Source organism: Callorhinus ursinus, unplaced genomic scaffold (assembly GCF_003265705.2).
Source record: "Callorhinus ursinus isolate GAN/ISIS: 27379988/994484 unplaced genomic scaffold, GSC_fseal_2.0 scaffold15, whole genome shotgun sequence".
NCBI lineage: Eukaryota > Metazoa > Chordata > Mammalia > Carnivora > Otariidae > Callorhinus > Callorhinus ursinus.
In genome coordinates, this window is record NW_027397077.1 from 41951452 (window position 1) to 41971525 (window position 20074).

The 20074-nt window shown below is 41.4% G+C and overlaps 1 protein-coding gene across 4 annotated transcripts in view; it reads right to left on the reverse strand.

Annotated features, from left to right (window-relative positions):
* The window catches only part of RAF1 (Raf-1 proto-oncogene, serine/threonine kinase), an 80118-nt gene that overhangs the window by 6118 nt on the left and 53926 nt on the right, over positions 1 to 20074 (reverse strand). For 2 of the 4 annotated variants that reach the window (XM_025885193.2, XM_025885192.2), the window contains 8 exons: positions 18440 to 18552; positions 15917 to 16019; positions 15446 to 15603; positions 14056 to 14154; positions 12113 to 12266; positions 8574 to 8601; positions 8338 to 8465; positions 7860 to 7977 (listed from right to left, as the gene is read on the reverse strand). In XM_025885193.2, coding sequence (XP_025740978.1) covers positions 7860 to 7977; positions 8338 to 8465; positions 8574 to 8601; positions 12113 to 12266; positions 14056 to 14154; positions 15446 to 15603; positions 15917 to 16019; positions 18440 to 18552 — 901 coding nt within the window. The remainder of the gene's footprint in view (positions 1 to 7859; positions 7978 to 8337; positions 8466 to 8573; positions 8602 to 12112; positions 12267 to 14055; positions 14155 to 15445; positions 15604 to 15916; positions 16020 to 18439; positions 18553 to 20074) is intronic. The other 2 variants (XM_025885195.2, XM_025885194.2) reach the window with 2 other exon arrangements.

The window sequence follows — 20074 nt, forward strand, 5'->3', positions numbered from 1 at the left end:
TCAGTTGAATGACCTTATTTTGCTGTTTTTCACATACCCTAGTTTTGAGAAAGATAGTGAATCACTTATTCAGATATCACGTACCTACACATATAGAACAAATACACAAATTTCTAAATTGTTCAAGTGGCTGAAAAAAGTTAAATATGTTATCCTACTACTATCCTTTAAATACCACCACACAGGCCTTGAACAGGTTTGGTTTCAACTCTTCCTATGAAGCCTGGCCTCCCCAGCGGCGAGGTCACACGTCTGAAGGGTCAAAGCCAGGCCTGTGAGGGAGGCAGTGGTGGGCAGACACAGAGGGGGCCAGCAGACAGGCCATTTAGCAAGCAGGTGATACCAAACTCAGCAGCCACATTTTTTTTTTTTTGGTTCCAACTGATTTTTTTTTTTTAAGATTTTAATTATTTGGGGGGGGGAAGATTTTACTTATTTGACAGAGAGAGAGAGCACAAGTAGGCAGGGCAGCAGGCAGAGGGAGAGGGAGAAGCAGGCTCTCTGCTGAGCGAGGAGCTCACTGCCGGGCTCGATCCCAGGACCCTAGGATCAGGACCTGAGCCAAAGGCAGATGCTTAACCATCTGAGCCACCCAGGCGCCCCTCAGCAGCCACATTTTAGTGAGACCTGAGATGGTGCCTTATACAAATTCAAAGACGATACTGAAATTAAGCTTCTTTGCCTTTAATACCATGAAGATGTAACCCTAGTGATTCACACTGCCTGCTTACTGTGCCCTGGTATGGCGTGTGCCCTCACTGGCACTATCGCCTTCAGGCCTCCTAGCTGCCCTATGACATAAGCACTGTCACGTCACCCTCGTTTCACAAGCAACACAGAAGCTCAGTCCCCGTCCAAGGTCATACAGCCTCAAACCAGAAGTGCTGGAGCCGGGATCAGAACCCCAGTCTGACTCCAGTGGCTGACCTTCTAACTTCCACACTGACCACAGACTGTGCCACACTGCGAGCCTCTTCACATAACCTTAGAAACATCCAGAGATCGAGTCTACTTTATGTGTGCTACACTTTCTGAAGTGCTTCTACGCTGTATTTAGCATAGTAATTATAATAAATGACACAAAGCCCTATAAGGACCTCAGATTTTCTTGGCAAATTAATTTTACTGAAACACAGACTTCTGAGGATCAAACGAGGTAGGAGCTGGTTGATGGCACCTTGGAGGTAACAGAATTCCCCCACTTATCAAACACGCCCCCTCGGCAGTGCCCCCTTGCAGCAGCCTCCGTGGGAACATTCCTCACTTCACTTGAGAACTGGTAAAGAGATGGTTCTTAGGACAGACAGGTCCCAAACTGTTACCCTGTGGCCTCTGGTTTTATCATCTAAAGCTGAAGTCCCCACTTAATAGCAGAAGCTCATCCAATTCACTGGCACATGGATTTACCGAGGGCCCAGAGCTGCCCTTGATCCAGGAAGACAGAGCTGGTAAACCATGCAGCCCCACCTAAAGTTCCTTATGACTGAGTAGGAGGATAAGAGTCTCCTGCAGAATTGCTCATTCTGGAGCACTCTGAGCCAAGATGAGAATGCTGGGGGCGGGTGACAGGAGAGTAAATCTGTTTGCAGAGAGGATGTAGAAAGGTTTTCTGAAACAAACAGGATATAAGCCAAGGGAAGGATTTAACTAAATGGGCCAGGCTGTCCCAAACTAGATACGCCAGGAACAAAGGGAAGGTAAGGGGAATGAAAAAACTATAAGCTATGTTTAGGGAACTCTGGTGTGTGATCTGGGCCCCTGCAGACCAGGACAGAGGCCAGGGAGGAGTCTTGCCCCAAGATCCTTGCATCTGCAGACAAGATACAGGCAACAGCGGTGACACTGGTGACAGAAAGGAGGGGTGGAGGCAAGAAACCCCAGGAAGGTGGGCTGATCTGACATGCCTGAGGGTGGGGCCAGGAAAGGACAATGCTTGTGGCCCAGGCACTAGGTAGGGTTTTAAAGGGATAGGCCAGGGTGGGTAGAGGAAGGCTTGGGGAGATGCTGGATGGGCCCTCAGGAAGGGCTGCTCCTTGGGACCTTTCCTTTCTTACAGCTCTCCCACAGGTGCACTCCAGTTGTCACCGAACTCACCTTCTGTGTCACCCATTTTGGACCTGATCATAACATAACCTCAGAGCTCAGAAGACTCACCAGCAGCCAAAGCCCGCTTATAGTGACTCACTCTGACCTTGCAGTCAGACGAACATCTCCACCTCCAGCCTCTACTTTTTGGCAGAGTGAGCAGGACTTACTATCCCTGTTCAGAGTTCATAATCTCTTTGTTCCATCACCAGAGCCAGTTCAAACTCTCTCATCTTTCTAAACTCTATTACCCAAGTCTGCACTACGGCTCCGCGTAAGTCATCTGCTGCCTATGCCCATGCCTTCACACAAGTCACTGGTGGGGACACTGAACAGAGTCAAACCAAAGACAGAGCCCCTATGGCGCCTCCAAGGACCCATCCTGTCTGCCAGCTCACAGTTTGTAGTTAACAGATTATATGCAATTTTTTACTGAAACCCAGAGACTGTACACTATAGCATTCCTTCACTTTCATGCAAATACTCCAAGCATTGCCATAACAGGAATTCAATCTGCTAGGAGCAATGGGCAAACAGGAAAATGGATTTCAACTCCTATAAAGAACGAACAGTTTTGTGCTGGTAGGGCTGCCCCGAACTAGAATGAGTTCTCTGGTAATAAGCTCCCCGGTATCCTGAATTTCAGGCCAAGGCTCGCCCAAGCCTCCTGAAGGTCTTGCATAATCTGAGACCCACCGACTTCCAACACCTTTTCAAACAGGCGAGTGGACCACTTCAAACCCCCTATTGCTGCTTCCTCAGGTATCTGCCCGCCCCCCCCCGGATCATCATGCAAGTGCTGCTTCCTCAGCAGAGTCCTTCCCTCCTAACCCATCAAAACTGCACGGGGCCTGACATTCCATACCAACTTTCCTCCATTTTCTTCTCTTTAGCACTTATTACACACTTTCTACTTTACTTCGCTTATTGTCCCCACCAGAACAGAAACTCCATAAGAGAAAGAATTTTTATCTGTTTTGTTCGCTGCTTCACTCGTAGCCCCTAGAAGAATGACTGATACTAGAAGAATGTTCGGGAAACAGCGGATAAAGAAATGAATGAATTCTAAGGTGCAACTGTCCGCAAGAACTGTTATGAACGGACAAGGCATCTGAAGTTCTGGCGTGGTCTGTGCGAACAGCCGCTGACACGGAATACTAGGGACCCAGCCGCTCACAGCACAGGTCAGGAGTCAGTTTCTGGCGGGGAAGCTGAGACTCGATGCCCAGCTGGAGGCCCCCAAGTGTGCACAACCAGGTCTGGGCCTCCAACAAAGGCTGTTCTCCAACCTGCCCTGGAAGTCCTCAGGGCCAAGCACACCACCCAAGTCCACCTCTCCACCATTCCACGCAACAGATATTTAGTAATACTGCTTACTGCCAATCTCTTCTTTTGAACAGGTTTCTAAGATGACTAGAAAATTGTATAGTATTAACATTTATTTTCCTTCTGGAATTATCCACACACCCTTATAGTTGGCAATCTTACAACATCTAAAGTATGGTACTTCCTTCCTTTAGCAAGTAATATAAATGACCGAGGTAAATGACCAGGGAACATGTTATGGAGGGTTGCTCAAAGCAACTGTGGGAAGTAGTTACTTTTCATGACACTAGGGCTCCTTACTTTCCCTTAACAGTGAAGTCAGAGGCAAATGTACTACAAACAAGACACATTCCTATTGATTTTATCATGTTTTTAGTTAAGATACTGGTTATCTCATTCAGCTACCACTGAAGAAGGAAGAGCTATTATCAGTTGGTAAATATGGAATGTTTTACACCTTTTTTAAACACCCATTTCCTGTTTTAAACATTTAGGGTTACCTAAAACCTATTAGGTACACCCCTGCTTTCTAGAACAGAATAGAATGAACACCACTCTGGCTCTTCTTACTGAATCAGAAGTTATAAACCTTAGCGCTAGGCTGGGATGGGGACCCAGACATGGGTTCCACCAGGCTGGTGGCCTCAACACTAAAGCAGCCTGAGACCAAGGGCTTTGCTGCCTTCTCCACATGCCATCAGTGATGGCCCCGGCTACCACCGGTACTGCTGTCTGCATCCCTTTACTGTACTGTTTACCATTTGCAGAGGCTGGCAAATCAGATCCCAAACTTATGCTGTGTGAGCCGAAGGACAGCTTCTTACATGAAATAAGTGAGCTTTAGTTCATGGATCTGAGGCCTCCATCTTGGGTGCTCTGAGACTCTGTCTACTTTCACAACTCCTAGGCAGAATCAAAAATTTTTTAAATCACAAGTGTAATTTTTAAGAAACTGAATAAACATTATATTGTATACAGGAACCAGAAAAACAGCAACAACAACAAAACACACACACACAGAAGCAAGTATAGCACAAACAATCCAGAAATTATCGTTTCCCTGGCCCTCTTGTTTTATTTCTTCATTCACAGACCATGGCTTGCTTTCTGAGGGCTGACATAAAAGTCCATTGCTCCTTGTTCCTCTGACTTTTGAAACTTAAAAAAAACTAGAATCTTAAAAGTTATTAGACATGTTGGGGCGCCTGGGTGGCTCAGTCGGTTAAGCGTCTGCCTTCGGCTCAGGTCATGATCCCAGGGTCCTGGGATCGAGCCCCACATTGGGCTCCCTGCTCAGTGGGGAGCCTGCTTCTCCCTCTCCCACTCCCCCTGCTTGTGTTCCCTCTCTCGCTGTGTCTCTTTCTGTCAAATAATAAAAAATCTTAAATAAATAAATAAATCTTTGGGGGCACCTGGGTGGCTCAGTCAGTCAAGTGGCTGCCTTAGGCTCAGGTCATGATCCCAGGGTCCTGGGATCGAGCCCTGCTTCAGGCTCCCTGCTCAGTGGGGAGTCTGCTTCTCCCTCTCCCTCTGCCTGCCGCTCTGCCTACTTGTGCTCTGTCAAATAAATAAATAAAATCTTAAAAAAAAAAAGTATTAGACATATTATCTACATTCTAACAGAAGTCTTTCTGGAAGTAACACTGTAACAAATACATCCCCTTACCATAGTCCAAAAGCTTACAGAATTAAGAGAAAACACAAGCTCATAGGCAGTACTGTGGCAAATCTAACTAATGATTTGAAAAATTATGAATCCCCCCAAATACAAATGCTCAAGAAGAGGAAACTTAAATTTGAGCACCACTTAACTACACATCTACTGGCTTTCAGCTGATGCTTTAAAAATGTGGTATAAAACTTATTAAGTGCAGGGGCACCTGGGTGGCTCAGTTGGTTAAGCATCTAACTCAGGTTATGATCTCAGGGTCCTGGGATTGAGCCCCACGTCAGGCTCCATGCTGAGCGAGGAGTCTGTTGGGGATTCTCTCTCCCCCTCTGCCCCTCCCCCTGCTCTCTCCCTAAAATACGTAACTCTTTTATAAAAATGATTAAGTGCTCCTAATGGAAGCATTAAAAGCAATATGCACTGCTCCACCTCCTATAATTACTAACAGCCTTGTCTCAGATACAAGCACTCCATCCCACAGGATTACATTCTTCTTCCATGGGACTATACCAAAATAAAAGCTTTTGCACAGCCAAGTAAACTATCAACAAAAACAAAAAGAAAATCTACTGAATGGGAGAGGTATTTGCAAAGGATTTATATAATGAGGGGTTAATGTCCAAAATATGTGAAAAACTCAAACAACACCAAAGACAATCTGATTTAAAAATGGAAAGAGGTTCTAAACGGACATTTCTCCAAAGAAGATATACAAAAGGCTAACAGGTACATGAAAAGGCGATCAATATCACTAATTATCAGGGAAATGTAGATAAAAACTCAGAACTACAATGGGCTATCACCTCACACCTGTCAGAATGGCTAGTATCAAAAAGACAAGAAATAACAAGAGCTGGAGAGGATGTGGAATGAAAGGAAACCCTGTGCACTGTTTATAGGAATGTAAATTGGTGCAGACACTGTGGAAAACAGTATAGAAGTTCCTCAAAAGATTAAAAATAGAACTATCATAAGATCCAGTAACTATACTGCTAGGTGTTTACCCAAAGAAAATGAAAACGCTAACTTGAAAAGATATCTGCGCCCCCACATTCACGGCAGCATTATTTACAATAACCAAGATATGGAAGCAACTTAAGTGTCCATCTATAAATGAATAAAGATGTGATATATATACACAATGGAATAATACTCAACCATAAAAAAAAAGAGAGAGATCTTGCCATTTGCAACAACATGGATGGACCTAGAGGGTATTATGCTAAGTGAAATAAATCCGTGAAAGAAAAATATCACATGATTTCACTTACAAGTGGAATCTAAAAAATAAAACAAGGGAACAATCAACAAAAAAGGCAGAAACAGACTCACGAATACAGAGAACTGGTGGTGCCAGAGAGGAGAGGAGTGGGGGATGGGCCAAACAGGTGATGGGGATTAAGAGGTACAAACCTCCAGTTATAAAATAAGTCACAGGGATTAAAAGTACAGCATTGGGAATATAGTCAATAATATCATAACACTGTATGGGGACAGAGATGGCAGCTATACTTAGTGTGGTGAGTATTGTCAAATCACTATGTTGTACACTTGAAACTAAAAGAACATCGTATGTCAACTACACTTCAATAGTAAAAAAAAAAAAAAAAAAAAAAAAAAATTTAATTGTTTTCCTTTCTAAGGGAATCGCCAAGACATCTATGACATCTATTTGGGAAATACTCTGCAAGAGCATAAGTTCTCTGTGACCCGGGGAGGCAGGCCGGTAGTATACTAGATACAATTTTCAAAGGAAAAGGAATCACATATTCAGTCCTGTGCCAGTTTCCTTAAAGAACAAGAAATTTATCAGATGATTAGCTAGCTACAAGTGGCAAACCCATATATTTATTAACGTAAGGTACTCAGAAGACTGGAGATGTTTCTCAGTTTTCAACATCTTGATTTTAATGCTCTGTTCATTTGATGTTAACTTCTCTCAATCTCTGCCCCTGTATGTATAAAGATAAACATGAAACCATCCAAACTAGAAATACAGCTAGGCACTTTACGGTTTTTTTTGCTTCATTAAAATGTGATTTTAGAAGGACGCCTTTTGGGGAACATGGAGCATTTTCAAACAAATATTCCCTATATTTGCTAACATCCTAAAGCCAGAGGCATTAAAAATCTGAGGGAAAAATACATAAGCTGTGTCCACAGATATTAAAATAGTACATTTCTTCCAAGTGACAAAGTGTTTCCATTACAATAAGAACACTAACACTCCACATAGATTCAAGAATGAAGTCTGTGCGTTCCCTGCTTGATGGGGGTTCCCCACAACCGAGCCAGGGCAGCGCAACAGAACCTGCTTCATGAGGCTCCAGGCTTTCCTAAGCCCAGCTGTTTGACCAATGGCATGTTAGTTCCCCTCTTGGGACCTCAGTTTTCTACATGCCAATCTCTAAGGTTTTTCCCAGCTTTCTGTTTTAGAATCCATGCCCCCCTCACAGCAGCAGACTCTTACTCATCTAAGGAACTTGAAAGCATGTCCTCCGTGCAGCCTGTATTTAATCAGTTCCTGACACTTGACTAGAGGGCTCAACTCTTGTTCACCAATTTCTAGGCTCACCTGGAAACGATACCACACCAATTACAGCATCACTGAATCTAAGAACAATGCTATGAAATGTCACTGAGATATTAAGTTCAAGCTTCAGATGTAATCAAGTGTCCCTGGAGAGCACCACTGCGAGCGGCACAGCACAGTGAATCTATAGTATCCCCTCCTTGGCCCTCTCCGGGCCTTGCGGTAAAAGGAGTACCCCAAACATACCGTGCCACTTGCCCTTATACACCGTGCCAAAGGAGCCTGACCCAATCCGAGTGGACAGCATCACTTCGCTGGCTTCTATTTCCCAGTAATAGCTTGAATCTCTCTGTCCACGAGGCCTCTGAAACCAGCAGAGATCATTAACACACTCCATGCAATGGTAAAGCTCTGTTTAATGAGGGTGTCCGAGAAAAGAGCAACCCAAATCCACCCATTCTCCTATCTTTTAAAGATGGACACTACCTGTAATTCCAATTTTGATATTTTGAAAAAAACATCATTTTAATTGTGCCCTGCCTTACAACAAGCCACCAAATTCTTCAACACAAGCATGGCAAAAACGGCACTGATGTTTATAAATGTTTATTAAATGTTTTTTTATTAGAGCCCCCACCCTACCCAAATTAAAAGTATTCTCAATCCTGACTAGGTTTTTCTTAGTAAATCCTCACATGCAGGAGGTACTGTAAGCCATACTTACAATTTTGTTTTTCTCCTGGGTCCCAGATCCTGGTGCCCGCTCTCTCTGTGCTGGCACAGGGGTTTTGGGCTGTGACCAGCCCGTTGGGCTCAGATTGTTAGGGCTGCTGGACAAGGCTGAAGGTGAGGCTTAATAGACAAGACAAACAGAATCCACACATGGATAAGCCAACAGAAGATACATAGCATAAAGAGAAAAAGCCCATTATTATTTGCTAAGTAACTCTGGACAAGTACCTGATTCACTGTGGCTTCGAATTGCATCCTGAAACAGAAAAGGAAAGCTGGTCAATTTCTGCACCAGAAAAGATGTTCTCTGGGGGAAGTAAAGGGGAGGAGGAGAATTTACAAAAACAAAGTAGATTATAAAACCTCTAAAATACAAAAGGTCTAATTATATATTCTAACATTCCTTTGATTAAATTTACCAAATGGCAGTAGCCAATTATCTCTAAGATTATCACCAATTATTTGGAAAATTGATGTTAGCTTTTTCATATACCACATTCATTTGGAACGGAAACATTCTTTTTCTCAGGAGAAAACAATGCATATAGCAAAGTGACACTCCTGCAGGAACACTAGCAAAGTCACTATTATCAGCTGAGATCTTTCCAATGATTGAGGATCTTGCTCCACTGAGGCTCAAATGAAACGAAACAAAAACAGAACTTGGGGATTAGGTGGCAAGCTCACTCTTACTTTTCTAGGAATTCAGGGCACATTGACCAGAGTTGGATTGGATAAGGGTAAGCATCATGACTATGTTACTGTACCCCAGCCTAAAATCATGAAATGCTGGAAGGACCATAAATCCCCCAGTCCAAAACCTACATTTTACATACAAGAAAACACATATAAACAGAGAGAGACTTGACCAGGATCACACAGCCAGTAGGTGGCAGAAACAGAACCCAAAACCATCAAGCATGGATCTCAGCCCTGAGCTCATTCACCACAAAATGCTCCTGGAGACCTTATGGGTAAACTCTGAAATTAGTTACATTCTACTTAGCTTGAGAAGTCAAAGACTACCTTTAGAACTTATTAGAAACTGGGTAGAACAGTTTAAATCACAAGGCCTTCCATAAGACCTAAATTCCCATTTTATAAATCCTCACTTGGAATATATAAATAATTATTATATAAAACCATTTGCCTCCATATCCTCAAAAAGGGTATTTTTCTAGGAACCCCAACTCTGTTTTCTTTGTGTAACCACAATAAAGATACTTTTTTCACAGAACTATTAATGGAATGTTTCCACTCCACAACATTTTTACAAGATAAAAGGAATCATAAACCAAGCTGCCCTTGGCAGCCCCACCCAAGCAATAAAGCCTGGACCTGGGGTTCCCAAACCTGGTCAGTCTTTAGAATCACCTGGAGAGGTGTTTAAGAATACAGATTCCTCCTCCCCTCAACTAGGACTGATTAAGCATTTCTGGGAGGGAAGGTGGGAAGCCCAGGAATCTCTGTTTTTAAGTAGACAGGATGACTGCCAGGTAGACAAAACACTAGCCAAAAATAACCTGAATTTCAACAGAATATTCAGCAGCTATGGCTTTATTATCCAACTAATCCACTCTGTTTTTAGTCAAAGCATGGCACAATGTATTTCTACTGACCAGAATTATATTCCTATGCACTAGGATTTTTTTCTTAATGTCACAGTAATTTTCTGCCCTGTATCCATTATATACCTCGTATTTTATTCTGAGCTAATTTCTACAGTTGGATTCATCCTAGAAAGAACTTTTTTAAGATTTTATTTATTTATGTGACAAAGAGATAGCACAAGTAGGCAGAGAGGCAGGCAGAGGGAGAGGGAGAAGCAGGGTCCCTGCTGAGCAGGGAGCCTGATGCAGGACTCGATCCCAGGACTCTGGGATCATGACCTGAGCCAAAGGCAGCCCATTAACCGACTGAGCCATCCAGGCGCCCTAGAAAGAACTTTTCAATCATCTTGTAATCTAAATATTAAAGAGAACGACAAATGGTTTAAACAAAGAATGTATACTCTAAAAAGCTGAGTCGTGATTAAAAAAAAAAAGAATCAAAATTTGCTCTGCCTCTAAAGCTTAGAGAGAATTAACACAATAGTGCTAGTTACTTTTTAATAAAAATTCAAGAATTTTCACTTTTAATGTCCCCTCTCAGTATTAGGGTGTTTACACAGAAACAAATCATATAACAAATCACTAGTATATCATTTTATTATCAGGGCTAATCATAATAGAAGTAACAAAATTCATAACTTGCATACACATGACCTCCTCACAATAATCTTGTGCTATTCAAAGTGCCCCCTCAAATGGCCAGTTCAGGCCCACATTCAGAAGCCAACATTTTTGTTGAGTCCCTGCCACCTCTGACTGGTAGGACAGGCATTTGTAAAGCGATTTGAGGTCTGAGTGAGGTACAGTTGTACCCGAAGTGGCAGGTGTCCCTCAGATTTTTCAAGGAACAATTCATGATGCAGGGAGAACATAGTTGTCACTGATAAGCTTTTAGCAAAAGATTTTCAGGGCATATCAACCAAATGGACATATCTGGTTTCTAAAAGAGGTATGAATACAACAGTGATGCTCTGAGCACCAACTAAATAAATCTAGCATTAGTCTTTGGTTGGAATTAATTTTTTAAAAAACACTTTAATGCCCTTGGCCTCAAAATCTTACTTGAGAAATTTATTTCACCTGTCAGCAATCCCACATTTTTTTTAAACTCCTATATACTCTATTGTCAAAAAAGAAAACAGGAAAACAAGTCTGGCAAGAAATATAAAATTTAACTCAGTGACTGTTTCATTTTTGATAGGCTGCTGTCTGACAGTCTCAGCAACCCTGTTAGCTTACAAGAAAGCGAAGGCATGAAGAAGAATACCTACTCTTCCCCTCAAACAAAATCGTCTGGGCCACGCCCTGGCAGAAGCATTCAGGCTGTTATTCTAGTTCAAAGCAATGAGAAATAAAGAAGAATAAAGAACAAAGGAAGTATTTAAGTGTATTCAGTTGTTATTAAAGATGAATTAGAAAGCAAACCAAACAAATAGAACACACCAAAAAGCCAAGAAAAGAAAAAGCAGTTTGAAAACGCTAGCTTTGGGTACTTTTACATCTCCCTAAATAACCTCCTTAGTAATCCAATGACTCTACCCTTTTATTTCTAAATAAAATCAGAGTCTCTCAGAGGGCTTGTGGTTCTCCATCACTATTATTTTCTTTCCCACACCAAACTACTCTTTATATAGCTCATTCACTAGTTCACTCAAGTCCTATTCAAAACTAAAATGGAAAGAACAAGTACAAATGTTAATAACATTTCTTCAGGAAATTTTAGTTCTCCACTTGAATGATATTCCAGTCAGATCATCCAGCCAGGGTACAGATATAATAGTTAAAAAATAAATTCACAAAATCCAGGGTACTGAGAAAGTGCAGCAACATTCTTTATCAGGTTTGAAACCCAAACTCGGGGCGCTGGGTGGCTGAGTCGTTAAGCGTCTGCCTTGGGCTCAGGTCATGATCCCAGGGTCCTGGGATCGAGCCCCACATCGGGCTCCCTGCTCGGCGGGAGGCCCGCTTCTCCCTCTCCCGCTCCCCCTGCTTGTGTTCCCTCTCTGTCTATTCCTGTCAGATAAATAAAATCTTTTAAAAAATTAAATAAATAAATAAATAAATAATAAAAGAAACCCAAAACTCTCTGACACAGCAGTCAACCCCACCCCAATAACCAACTGATAACTCCTCACCACCCACAAGGGGCCCTATTACCTCAATCATTCTGCTGTCCACAGGCAGGGTGGTGCTGACCATGTGGACATTAGGTGTGGACGTCGACCTCTGCCTCTGGGACAGCGAACCTTCAGAGGAAGGGCTGGAGGAGTTGAATGTGAAGGCGTGGGGTGTGGAGTATCTGTGCTGGGAACTAGACAAGGAGGAAAAAGAAAACTCCATGAATGACACTCAGCCCTCCCCACTGGTGAAGTCTTTCAACTATTTACTTCATTAAGATACTCAGGGACAAACCCTACTTGTACTAAAACCTTGGACAAAATGTTCCCTTCTTTCAACAGGCACCACTTAAAAAATTTCTTCTGTCTAGGTGCTTTTGTATGCCAATTTTTGGAAAGGAAAGAATACATGCGCTTGGAATTCACATGAAAACAACAATACATTTTAAGTTGTCTTCTTTTTAATAAATCACCTTGACAGAATATACAAAATTTTCAGACCATCTCTAGGAGAGAATAGATTAGCATTTGCCAACCATGCCACCACCAACCAAGCGAGTTGGCACTTGCCCAGACTGATTTAGAGAGCCTGAAGGAAGAGTCTTAGATTTAAGACAGACTATTGAGCATCTCTGCAAAAAAACCAGCATTTTAGCCACTATGCACCCTCTCCCCACTTAACCAGCTTTCAAAGTCAGTTAATGTGAATTCAGTTTTCAAGATGCCAATGCACAACTGTGAAATAATCACTGGCCTCTTCCAGCCAACCCCACTCCCCCATCAACCACAGTGGGAACATGCAGTAAGTATAACATTTTCATTATTTGCTCTACAGATTATTTTGAGTTTTGTTCAGATTCAAGTAACACTATGCATGAATTCAAGGAATAAAAGGCTAGTTTTTCTAAGGGAAATTGTTCTACTGCCCCGAAAAATTACCTTCTCAGGTAAGTGCATGTTTAGGCCCTCAGAAGCTTGTCTTCTAGTATGAAATTTTCAGAAGCATATAAAATTTTGGTCAGACTTGCTTTTCAAATTATCAAGAAAAATAAAAGTCATACACAAATGTATATCCAGATATCATTTCAATACAAATTCCTTGTTCTGAGATATGCTGCCTTTAAAAATTTCCATGGTAGTTTTTAAAAGGTCATTAAATGTTATTCAATTATATATACATTCAAGTCAGATATTTTGACAAAGATGTAGATTTTATTTTAGGTTCCAAATTCATATGTAACACTGAACAAGTGAACTCAACAAAGCTCTGACTTTAAAGCTGGAGATCAGAATAAAAAGAAGTTATGTCCAAACTCACAGGCACATCAGAAAGGATATTCATATTAAAAATCTAATTCGAGGGCGCCTGGGTGGCTCAGTCCTTAAGTGTCTGCCTTCGACTCAGGTCATGATCCCAGAGTCCCGGCATTGAGTACCACATCGGGGGCTCCCTGCTCAGCGGGGAGTCTGCTTCTCCTTCTGACTCTCATCCCACTTGTGCTCTCTCTCTCTCAAATAATAAAATCTTTGTAAAAATTTAAAAAAATCTAATTCGACTCTTTTTAAAGATCGCAGTCTATTAAATACCATGGTTTTAGCAATAATGCAAGGCCATAATTAGCATTCTAAAGTTAGGAGTTTTATTTTTATTGTATTACTGTATATAGTTTTGGGACCCTTCCCTTGAGGTACAACTTGCTACCATACGGAGGAAGGCAAAATCTGAAGCTCTTTAAAATGTGATGAGCTATAAAGGGACATGCTATGATAATAGAAGAAAACTGCAGTCACAGTCACTTTCCAAAATGTAAAAGCTACAAGACCACATTTTGCTTTAACACCAATATTAAGTCCCGCAGTAGTAAAGGGTTTACACAGGCAGAGAAGGGAATGCAAAGGAAATCCGATCTTTTGTATTCAGGCTTTCAATCCCACCCACCCCAACAGAGTTTTCCAAAGAAAAGCTGTAAGTAAAAAAATTACCTAACAGGCATCCGGGAAACAGACTCTCGCATCCGACGCATTGTCAAAGAAGGCAGTGCTGGGACCCCACTATCACCAATAGTAGAATTTGGAAACAATCTACATGAAATCAGAGGAAGAATTGCAGTAATTTTACAGAGTCAGACTGCCTTTCCTTGCTACTCTTGCTAACAGTTACTCAAACTAAACATCTTCTAGTCACATTTTGCTCGACCATTTTAGGCTACCCAGAGCAAAAGGGACAACCAACCCAAATGACTGGGTTTGAATGAGTACAGAACGTGAAAAATACTGACCTGCCAATGAACATATAGGCTCTAGTGTGCATTTCTAAAAAAAAAAGAATACTGGTCCAGGATCCAGTTTTAACACTACCATAGAGTACATGATAAGCTAAATCACAGAGAACTTTTCTGGAAATATTCTGTCTTGGAAACACACAGACAAAAAGACTGAATATGAAAAATGTCATTCAGCACCAAAAATCATAAATACAAGTGATTAGCATTAACTGGCGTCTTCTTTCAATGAGATGAACACTTGTGCCCAGCAATTTCACAGGTGCTACTTCAGTTAATCCTCACGGGAACCCTGCAAGGAGGGTACTACCTTTTTTCTTCAGATGAGTGCACTTGAGGCTCAGCGGTGGTTAATTAATGGTAATGCCAAGATTCTCACCCATGTCTGCTGAACTCCAAGCCTGTGCCACTCAGGCTACACAAGCAAAAGCAATGTGACTACCATGAAAACAAAAAAGGCATTCCCATCATGGTTTAATGACAACACTCCCTTTGTTTTTCTAGGACTCTCAAAAAGGGATAAAACTTTGACTTTTCATACTCCCATTAACAGTTCTTAAAAGGCAATTTGGAACATGTAGTTTCAACTTAAACCTCACTAAACACAAGTATCTTTTGAGGTTTTACATTTACACCACTTTAAAACTAATGTTTTCTCCCGTTAGAGGTGAAGAAATGAACACCAACCATGCTTTCTGCCCCTTCCCAATAACAAAGGTCTGTACAGCATATTTAACAAAATAAAGAGTAGTATCTACTAGCAACCGAATAGATGATACTGTTGAGAGAGGACAGCTGAAAGTCTTTTTGGTTTTCACATCCTTTTGTTCTTTGCTTTACTGAATCACAGTACATCAATCTCTATTTGACAGTTAACAGTCCTATAACCTGCTTGTTTTGGAGAGCTATGCCAGACTAAAACCCGCTGGCTTCAGAACTGTCATGTTTCTAAAGTAGATGGTTTCCAGATCACGATAATTCATTTAAAGTAAGTCTAAAACCCAGACTTGTCAAATATACAATAAGCACCTTCAAAAGAGTTTATACCTTCCCACCCATTTATATTCTTTGAAATAAGAACAATGCCTTACAAGAGCTGTCTGATATTACTCCAGTCCACACACATAGTAGGTACTTTGGTGCTACAGTGCTCGTGAAATTTGTAGCCACAAGTCTGACAACGAAATCCATTTAGCAGGAACTTCTGACAGATGTCACAGAAGGCAAGCTTCAGGAAGGTCTTTCGTGCCTAGAACAAGAACACAGGTGTAAATTATGTTGAATAAATGAAAGACAACAAAAGACAAAGTAATTTCCGTCTTGGTCCCCGAGAGGTCTTAAAACAGAATGAAGACTCGTACTTCCAACATTTGTAAAATTCATGCCCAGAAATTAAAGTATTATCTGTGGCTAATTAAACCTAAACTGCCTTACTATAAACAATGGCATAATGGCAGTTTTGAACAATCCAAAAATATATATGCCTCGTACCTCTGAGAAAGTCCTATATTATGCCAGTCAAAGCACCCAACATGCCACAAAAAGAGAACTCTGTAACTTACAAAGTTGTGTGTTGTGAGGGGAACGTGATCCAGGAAATCTACTTGAAGTTCTTCTCCAATCAGCGAGGCGGCATCAGTATTCCAATCTAAACGTGCTTTTTTACTGAAGGGGATTTTTAAAAACATAATATAAAAGGGAAATGTTTAAACAAGGTAAGAGTTCAAGGCCAATAAACAACAATGGCTACCATTTATCTCTTACTATATAAACATAAAACTTAATCCCATATAACACTAGCTTATTTAATTCACACAACAAACCTATCAAGTATGCATTATTATTCCCATCTTAAAAATGAGAGAATGGGGGCGCCTGGGTGGTTCAGTTGGTTAAGCAACTGCCTTCAGCTCAGGTCATGATCCTGGAGTCCCGGGATCGAGTCCCGCATCGGGCTTCCTGCTCAGCAGGGAGTCTACTTCTCCCTCTGACCCTCTTCCCTCTCGTGCTTTCTATCTCTCATTCTCTCTCTCTCTCAAATAAATAAATAAAATCTTAAAAAAAAAAAAAATGAGAGAATGGGGGCCCTAACAAGGCCACACAGTGAGTGTATATAGGCCTACGTTGGAATCCAGCTCAGCTGGACTTTAAGCTTGTGCTCTTAGAATAAAGGTTATTTTAAAATAACAAACTACACAACGGGGCTCCTGGATGGCTCAGTCGGTTATGCGTCTGGACTCTTGACTTCAGCTCAGGTCATGATCTTGGGATTGTGGGATCCAGCCAAGTCAGGCTCTGTGCTCAGCAGGGAGTCTGCTTGGGATTCTCTCCTTTCCCTCTCCCTCTGCCCCACCCCTCCCTTTCTCTTAAAAAAAAAAAAAGTATTAAAAGAATGAACTATAATGATCTCATGATGAAGTAAGTATGTAATACACTGGACTTTGTGATATTAAAATCCTATAAAAATTCTAAAATCCTAAAATTGGGTATAAATATTGCTGTAAAAGCAAAATTTAATCTTCCGTAGCCTACTTCAGTCAGGCAGATGCATAAATACAAGGGAATTGCGAATGAAATGTACTTTTCTATTATTAATAGGCTCACATATGTAGAGATGTTTCAGGGTCTATAAATATAAGTTGATAGTGGACTTAACTGTCTTAACATTTACTCTGCCACCACTCTTTCTGTGCCTACACAACACAGAAAAATAGATACAACAAAGTAAAAAGCTTCAAAAAAAAATGAAACTCCTCTCTCATGTCTTGCACAGTTAGTTCATCAGGCCCACTTCCTGAAGGAAGAATATTCTAAAGTAGGGAGAAAACAACACATATATAGCACAATTCAAACTTCTCCCTTTGCTTACCAGAAGCCTATTCCAGCCATTTTTCTGGTTACCCAATAGCAAATAATCCATTCCTTAATATAATTCCCTATACAAGGACTCCAAAGTCCTATTTTGCCCAAAAGAAGGGGGGGGGGGCAGCCCTGTGTTCTCATCAGTCTTCAGGTGCTATCTGTCCAAGAGAAAAGCGACAGGAGCTCTAAACCAATGTGGCCTTAAGTGAAAGTGGACAAGCCCCTCACTGTCCCAGAATCCCTCTAGTCCTTAAGGAGCACTACATATTAGCTTGAGACCAACCTGGGGCCTACATCCAGATAAAGCTGACATCTGCTTCAAAGATCTGCACTTCAAAAAACTGCCTCCTAAGCTGAGAGAAACAGCACAGTGGAATTTAAGATGGCCCTTTTGAGTTGACTCATTCCCTAGGCTACTCTCTCAAACTGCGGAACTCCTTGAAACAGAAAAGATGTAAGCTGAAGATCAGTAACAGAACTAGCATTTTCCAAGAAGAAAGTAAAGATTACTTCCCCCAAATTGGGGGGGATAATAATGGATAATGGATAATTATGGAAGCTATGGGTTATTACTCCTAGCCTTTGATGGGATACCTCCATCTTGCCACCACCATTAGAAAGATTAACTATGGATCTTCCTTGAAGCAGAAATTCTCCTGGATCTTTTAGTCCTATGTCTGCCGAACTGCAGGGATTCAGTAAACATTAACTGTATAATAAATGAATGAATAAGGGGTGTCTGGCTGGCTCAGTCAGAAGAACATGTAACTCTAGATCTCAGGGTAAGGCCCCACATTGAGTGTAGAGATTACTTAAATAAAAACTTTAAAAAAAAAATCAATTACAGAAGAGTTAATCTCTTGAGGATAAGATTCTTTAACTATAAATAATAATGCAAACATTTTCTGAGTACCCATTCTGTCCACTGCATTCCAGGAAACACAAAAATTTTTGCTCTCAAGAAACACATCAGCTGACACTACTGTTTCCATCTATGGAATACTACCAAACACCTAATATGTATTCTTTTTTCAATGCAATGTTCAAGCAATAATTTCAAGTTCTTAGTATTTTATTTTTCTGAGTTGTCTATGAACAAGGGCATATAAATACATAATATTCTATAGGAAGCTAGTATACTTTTTAAGAAATGGGAACTGTTATTATTTGAAGCCATCAGCTCCTTACTAGTATGAAAAAGGAGCTGACTTTTGAGTTCTTACCCTTTATGTTCATGGAGAAGTCTGAACACGGCACAGCACTCCGGCTGTAGGCCCCTCACCTTGAGTGCTTTCATAAGGCAATCGTGCAAGCTCATTCCATTTCGCACATTGACCTATAAACAAAAGACCATCTTTAGAACCAACAAAGGCTGCACATCCCTTAGTGAGCACAGAATTAAATGCATCATTCTGTAGGGATATATGTAGATTTATGACAGTATTGTCTGTTAATGGTAAATACATACACATGCAGGAAATACCTGGAATGTCCAGCAATAGGTGAGTGCTTGAGCAAAGCCTAGAATATCTTTATACGTCACTGCCACTACTACATTATTTATAATGACCTAGAGAGAGGGGTATCCATGATATGTTAATTGTGGGAAAATATTTTTCAGAATAACAGAGGCAGATTATTCAAAGGGTGGGAAACCCATGTATGTTTATATATGTTGCATGAGTGTGAAAAGATACACCTCTAGTATTAACATCAGGGGAGTGGCTGAGAGAGATAAAATGATCAAACTTCTCTTTACACAGCTCTAATCTGTTTAACTCGCTGAAATATACATGCAAGCATGAACATCCACCAGAAAGGAAAATAAACCAATCTGTTCTATAAGCAAACAAGAGTTTTTCTGGTCAAAATTTGTATTTCAACCTGTTTTCAACAAAATGGTTTATCCTCCTAAGAAAAATCCCATTTCATATACACTTCACACCTGTAAGGGCAAGCAAGAAGAGGAAACAGAGCTTCTGTCCTGCTACAAAGACAAACACCAGGAGTTTAAATAAATGTGCACACCATTCCAGGTAGCCTTAGTGTATGTCCCTCCACATTCTCCTGTACCCAATCCTCAAAAGCTAGGCAGGCCTAGAAGTGTGAGCACTCTGGGTGCTAATAATGGCAGCTATATAAAAAGACCTCGGGGCACCTGGGTGGCTCCGTCATTGGGCATCTGCCTTTGGCCCGGGTCATAATCCCAGGTTCCTGGGGTCGAGCCCCACATCGGGCTCCCTGCTCAGCAGGAAGCCTGCTTCTCCCTCTCCCACTCCCCTTGCTTGTGTTCCCTCTCTCACTGTGTCTGTCAAATAAATGAATAAAATCTTAAAAAAAAAAATTTAAAAAAAAAAGACCTTAAACTAATAATGTATGGTGATTAACATAAGGAAAAAAAAAGAAAAAAAAACCTTAAGAGTTTTGATAAAAGCCCCATATATTTTTTTTTTAGAGAGAGAGAGCTCACACATAACAGGGGGTAGAGGAGGGGGAGGGAGGGGCAGAGGGAGAGAGACAATCCCAAGCAGGCTCCACACTCAGCACGGAGCCCAACACAGGGCTCAATCCCACAACCCCGAGATCACGACCTGAGCCCAAATCAAGAGCGGATGCTCAACCAACCAAACCACCCAGGCACTCCCCACACATTTTGTTTTCAAAGCCAATAAAGTTAATTAAAAGTGAGGCAACTAGAGTCAGATTGGCCAGTAAGGAGAACAGAATGTAGATCTGCGGGGCTTGCGCAGTGCTCACAGTGGAGTTCCTGTGTCCAGTGAGAGTGTGAGAGCGACGGTGGCCCACCCAGTCCCCTCCCAGAGGGAGGTGAGTGTGTGCGTGGATCTATTTGAAAAGTC